This window comes from Gossypium arboreum, chromosome 3, assembly GCF_025698485.1.
Source record: "Gossypium arboreum isolate Shixiya-1 chromosome 3, ASM2569848v2, whole genome shotgun sequence".
Lineage (NCBI taxonomy): Eukaryota > Viridiplantae > Streptophyta > Magnoliopsida > Malvales > Malvaceae > Gossypium > Gossypium arboreum.
This window is the reverse complement of record NC_069072.1, coordinates 78,993,564-79,000,388: the sequence shown is the minus strand read 5'-3', so window position 1 is coordinate 79,000,388 and position 6,825 is coordinate 78,993,564. Positions and strand designations below refer to the sequence as shown.

Sequence of the window (6,825 nt, the reverse complement as noted above, 5' to 3'; positions counted from 1 at the left end):
AAATAAAATTTTCATTTATTTACTCAAAAGCAAAAAACATGCCTTCCTTCTTTCCCTTATTCGTCGATTATAACGAAAAAAAATGATTGCCACATGGAAAGAAAGCAAAGGCAATTACAACTGAAACAAAACACAGCGTAATCAAAACTATTCATTTCATTAAAATCCCTTTTCCTCAAAATACTGTGTAGAATATTAAACACAAAACACAACATAATAATATAATTTAAAAACTTATTAAAGTACCCTTAACAAATATTTTGTTTTAAAAACGTACCCTAGAACTTTCAACAATTTCGAAGGCAGAGAGGATATTTATCTGAGTTTTTACTCTATTATCAAAATATCTAACAGTTGATTTTTATCTTATTAAATTAGATGGCCATTTCAACGAAGCGGTCTAAGAAAGAGGCGGCCCAAGAAAACCGGTTAAGAGAGGTTGCATATTAAAAATTAATTATCGTTTGCAGTAATACGGTTCCCTTATTTTCTTCTACATATCTCTCTTATCTATTTTCACATACCGCTCCAACCCGATTCGGCTCCGAAATGGACTCTGAGTCTGTAAGTTCCGCGAATCCCTCACGCTTGCCTCTGAGCATTTAGAAAGAAACCTTTCGGGAAAATAACATAAGAGAGAAAAAAAAAAGAAAAAACCGAATACATCCATTTCTAGGGCTTTAATTGAATGTATTCATCTATGTATTTAAAATTTAAATATTAATTGGACGTTAGTTATTTTCTTTTTCTTTTTCTTTTTCATATCTAGTTTTGAAGAATTCGCGATTGTAAATGCTGCTTAGGGTTCTTGAAGAATTGCTGCTTTGAAATATATATATTTCGATTTGGAACGGGATTTCCTGGGTTAGTTTTTTAATGTTGGAACCTTTTCTTTTTGGAGGAGGTAGCCAGATTGGGGGGGTTGATTTTAGGGTTTTTAGCCATTGATTTGCAAAACGGGAACGATAGGTTTGGGTTAGAGGATAATGTGTATACTGTGTGTGATTCAGAAGTGGTCTCGCCGGGTTGCTACGATGCTGCCTTGGTTAGTTATACCTCTCATAGGTTTATGGGCTCTTTCTCAGCTATTGCCACCTGATTTTCGATTTGAGATCACGTCCCCAAGGCTGGCTTGCGTTTTTGTGCTTTTGGCAACTCTGTTTTGGTATGAGATTTTAATTCCCCGGCTATCTGCTTGGAGGGTTAGAAGGAATGCACGCCTTAGGGAGAGGAAGAGGTTTGAGGCTATAGAATTGCAGAAGCTTCGCAAAACTGCAACACGAAGGTGCCGGAACTGCCTGACTCCATACAGGGATCAGAAACCTGGTGGTGGTCGGTTTATGTGCTCTTATTGTGGCCATATTTCAAAGAGACCTGTTTTGGACCTGCCAGGTCCACCTGGTCTGGGTATTTCAAATTCTGGGATCATTAAGGATCTTGTTGGAAAAAGTGGTAAACTCTTGAATGGAAAAGGATGGTCGGAGAATGGGTGGATGTGTGGGCAGGATTGGTTAGAGAATGGCAACTGGGTCTCTGGGTCTGTTGGAGGGAAGCCTAGCTATTGGTGGAAGAATGGCACTGGTGACTTTGGAGGAGTTGAAGATTGTTTGGCGAAGAAATCTTATTCAGGAATTGTTATTTTTGCATGCAGACTGTTAACGTCCTTCTTGAGCATTAGGTGGCTTTTGAGAAGGATTTTTGGGGTTAGTTCATCGAATTATGATGCTTCATCTGATGCAGACCACAGGGGCATGTTGACTAAGAGGGGTGAGAGTGGGACAAGCTTTCATGAGAGCAGAGGAGAAAAAGCACGCAGAAAAGCTGAAGAAAAGAGACAAGCTAGGTTAGAAAAAGAGCTTTTGGAGCAAGAAGAGAGAAAGCAAAGAGAGGAGGTTGCAAGATTGGTGGAAGAAAGGAGGAGACTGAGGGATGAAAAACTGGAGGCTGAAAGAGATCGCAGCAAATTATCACCATCTGCAAAGGAGAAAGAGATAAAAAGGGAAGCTGAAAATAAGTCTAAAGAGAGAAATAAAGAGAAAGATAAAGCATTTAGTAAGAGCCACACTGATGCAGAAGAGCTTGAAAAGAGAGCTGTTAAGGAAACTGAACTGAAGCATGACTTTGATAAGAAGTGTGAGATTGATTTCCGGGAACATCTGAGGTCTGGGTCTGATAATCTCAAGGGCAATGCTCTAGAAACAGGACATGTAATTAAAAGTACTCCTGCAATTAATTTTAGCCGGGGAAATGGTGGAACTAGATACCTTGACCGTATGAGGGGTACATTTTTGTCATCCTCTAAAGCTTTTACAGGAAGTAGTTTCTTTGGAAAGAATACTAATATTCCTGCTATTGCAAAAGAAAAAAAAACTAATAATCCTGTAGACCATGCCCATACTTCAGCCGATAGGAGGGATTTCTGTCCATCTGAACGAGTAGCTGGGAAGTTGAGTATGGATGGAGATGATAAGAATGCTAAAAACAACCACTCTGTAAGTTATTTGGCCCTGTTATTTGACTTCATTATTTAGTAAATTAGTTCAATTCTTACCTTTCTGTATGATAATGAAAATACGGGCATTTTATTTTGAAATGATCCCAAATGCAAAGTAGAGTACTACTATGGCTGTATTAAGAGCAACCATCAGCCAGCTGGTTCCAGTGGTAAATGAAATTTTCAAGCTTTCCTTGTTAGTAATATAATTGTATTATGTTATGCCTTGGCGTAGGATCTAGTCACAGGTCTAGACGAGAAAGAATTCTTGCTTCGACCTATGGTTACTCAAAAGGCAGATTCGTCCTTGACTGAACCCTCTTCCCAGACTAACGTTTGTGATAAAAATAAACTGCTTACTTTATTTCATGTTGTCAGCCTTTTTATAGGCTGTTAATTACAAAGGGAAAGTCCTAATATAATTCCTAATTTAAAGTTTATAAGGAAATAAAAAACCTAATATAATAAGTAAAACTAAAACTCTAAAGAAATTAAATAAATGTAAAACTCTAATTCCTGTTCCTTCTCTGATATTGTTTTCAAATGAAAACATCATATTATTGTTGTCATTTTTTCCCATGTGTGGTCCAGCACATAGTTTCATGTATTGGTTCTAAATGCGAGCCCCGAAGTTATTGGTGTCATGGCTTGTTGGTTTGGTTGGGCATATCTCATATTTTCCCTGGAATCAGCATGTTTTATTTATGTAGAATCTGATGTTTTCTCGAAGATTATGTGGCCTTTGGTACACATTATAGAACTTTATGTAGAAATAAACAATGCTAAAATATTGAGTTGTTCAATGCAGATGCTTTCAGAACCCCAACTGTGGGCAGCACCCAAAAAGTCTTGGCAACAGTTATTTACTCGTTCACCTTCTCTTCCTCCCGTCTCAAATGCAAATGTTATTAGTAGGCCGACTTCGAAGAATAAACCAGCAGCTCAGGGCTCACAATTTCCTAGTCATTCAACAATACAAACATTTGATAATCCTATCAATTTTGGACTACCATCACCATTTATATCTATGTACACAAATGGAGTCCCCAGCAGTAGTTTAGGTTTCTCACCAGCTATTGAACCCATTTTCCCTCGTGCTGCTGAAGGGCTAAGTGAAATTATACCAGAAGAACCAGAGCTTTTTGAAGACCCCTGTTATGTTCCTGATCCTGTATCCTTGCTTGGGCCTGTTTCTGAGTCGCTTGATAATTTTCAGTTGGACTTGGGTGCTGGGTTTGGGACGGATGTGGGAATGGAAAGGCCTCGTGGTTTGAAGAATATATCTGCTTCTTCTGAAATTAACAAGCCCTCACCTATTGAATCTCCTTTGTCAAGATCACGTTCTGCTACCCCAAAGGCCCAAGATCTTCAAACTTCTCCTGTGGATGATACTAATGCAAATGAGAAAAGGACATGGCAGATGTGGAGCAGTTCTCCCCTTGGTCAGGATGGTCTGGGCTTGATGGGTGATCCAGCAAGCTGGCTGCTACCCCTGGAACATAATAGATCAAACAAGGATGACTTTTTGCATCCTTCTTCTCAGAAAACTATGGCATCATTGTTCACAAAAGAGGACCCTATACTTGCTGGAAAACAATCTCCTCAGATGGTTTTTCTTGGTAATGGCCAGAATGGTGGAACATTCAGTCCTGTAACCGGCCTGAGTGATCATGATCCATGGTTACAGGATACTTCCTTTCCATCATTATGTGGCAGTAATAACCATTTTCCTAACAAGTCTCTGGACGAAATGAGTTATGGAAGTCTCAATGGATCTGCAGGCACCCATCCATTCGAGCCTTCTGCTGCAAAATGTTGGCCCAAGTGAGTCAATCAAACTTATATCCTACCCTTAAATGCTAATATTTCACATATTTGTAGATGGCAAAGAACTTCGAATGTTGTCTATTTTATTTCTTGAATTGTTTAATCATTGATTTGAGTGAGATATCTTTACTGTTAGCATTTTAATTTGGCTCTATTGACTGTAGGAATTGTGCCAGTGCAAATCATTAGTTTTTAGAGTTTAGAGTTTAGGGTTAGCGATGTATCAATGAGCATCATTGATTTGTTGTTGAGTTTGCTTATTAAATCGGTTCCATAAGTCAGATTATTGTTGAATCTCAGCAGTAGAAATGGGGTCGATCAAAGGTTTCCAAATTTCATTTCTACCTTTTGGTTTATTTTGCATGCTTCTTTGGTCACTGGGAAATAAATGCTGTGGCTTGAATCTTAGTATGTGACCAATTGAGGTTAAATGGTGCAACTGTTGACTATCATTCCAGTTACAGTGTTCTCGTTGTTGCTTGTAGTGAAACTGATGTTGGTGGCATCTTTGGAGTTATTCCTCGTATTGATGTCTTTTATCATTATTGAACTGTTGAGGGTATAATTGTAGTGTTTGTAGCCATTCACTTAATCCATCTGGAAAAATGGTCTTGTTTGCCCATGTTTGTTTAATGCATTTGAACTTATAATGGTTATCTAACATTTGGGGGGTACTGTTTTCTTTTGGCAGAAAGGAATGGGTTATGCAAGATTTAGAACAACAAGTTGGGAAGTCTTCTATTTCAAGGCCCCATGTTGGCGGTTTATTTCACAACCAGATGTACAGTCACTTTGGTAATTTGATTGAAATAGAAAAACAAAAGTGACACAGCTAATTGGAGGATTTACTCGATGCATGCTTTGAAACAATAACAGCTCTTGATCCTACTTTGTCGATCATAGTTAGATTTGCGATATCTTAATGTTGGTAGTTCGGTAGACTTGAACTTTGGTACATGGACTCAGATATGATGGATACGGGTATATTTAATTTTTTTTTTCTTATTTGGGTGATGTTTACATGGTTGTATTCCATATACATATTCATGTTCGAATATGCTTACAACACAGTTACTCGGAGAAAATTCAAGAAAATTGAAAAGTGGATACAATCTTTGTACAATCCTGTTGAAGAGAGCTCCAGAGATGACTGTATGCATGAACTTACAGTTTTCAATATTTGTGGGTTCAGTTGAAGTAGATGTACACACGTATGAAGTACCCCATAGAAGTAATATCTAAATACGAGTAATTTTATAAATATTAGAGATTTAATAACATGTGAAAACTAGAGTTAGCAAACTAGCAGGTTCTAATTAGGCTTACTTCGGATTTGAATTTTTGTTTACTTTGGATTTGAATTTTTTCAAAGGTCTGACTTTTTAGACTTTTTAGAGCCTGGATTAATTTGGGCTCGGGACCTTTTGGATTCAGATTATTTGGATTCAGATTATTTCAAGCTCGAATTCAGATCATTTCGGGCTCAAATTCATTTAGATGGGCTCTAGCAAATTTAAAAACTATGGATTTTGTGTTATAATTTTTTAATTTTGAATGGAATAATATATTTTACATTTATGCAATGAGAACACAACTCAAATTTGCTTTATAAATAGTATAAATTATATATATTTAACAAAGTTATTATATCTAAAATAATTAGAGTGCTTATTGTATGTAAAATATATTATATATTATTTTATAATATTACAAGAATTAGCGGAAATATCTTTTGAATAATTATATAATATTGACAATTAAATAAGTTTTTTTATCTTTCTTATAAAATTTAGACTTAATACTCATCCTAAAATATTTATTTCAAAATGTAAATATATTAGATTAAGTCCAAACCCAAATAATATACTTATTATCACCTAAGCTCAAAATAAATTAATTACAACTTAAATTTGAAGTCCAAAACAAAAGAAATTTAAATCTAATACACATACAATTTGTAAAGTTAAAGCCCAATTCAATATTTAATTTAAAAAAATATATATTTTAAGATATTAAAATTTTAATAAAATTTTATGTATAGTTAGTTATAATTACAAACATATATTTTAATATACTAAATTACACATAACTATTGATACAATATATTTTATTATAATCTATAATATAATAATATTTATTATATTAATATTTATAAAATATATTACTTCATTATATAATACTATATCACATACTATAAAAGTAGAGTAATACATAATATATTAATTATTATCATATATTATTGTTTATTATACTGGTTGAAATATGCTCTAAGTCCTCATACTTATACTTTTCCTACATTTGAAAGTTACCTCTCATACTATATTATATAATGCTATATCATATTATATCATATAGTATATAATATATTAATAGTTTATATATATACATCAATGATTAAATATTACCATATCTTGTAATACTATATCTTTTATTATAATATAATAGTAGTACATTATATATTTATATTTTATATATTATTGTTTATTATTATACTAATTGAAATA

The 6,825-nt window shown here is 34.5% G+C and overlaps 1 protein-coding gene across 1 annotated transcript; it reads left to right on the top strand.

Moving 5' to 3' along the window:
* The first annotated feature begins 370 nt into the window (after positions 1 to 370).
* On the top strand, positions 371 to 5,433 carry LOC108453375 (uncharacterized). Its single transcript, XM_017751445.2, is given in 4 exon segments — positions 371 to 2,492; positions 3,303 to 4,318; positions 5,013 to 5,089; positions 5,092 to 5,433. Coding segments are annotated over 4 exon segments (2,628 nt in total). The 5' UTR covers positions 371 to 986; the 3' UTR covers positions 5,121 to 5,433.
* The last annotated feature ends 1,392 nt before the right edge of the window (positions 5,434 to 6,825 follow it).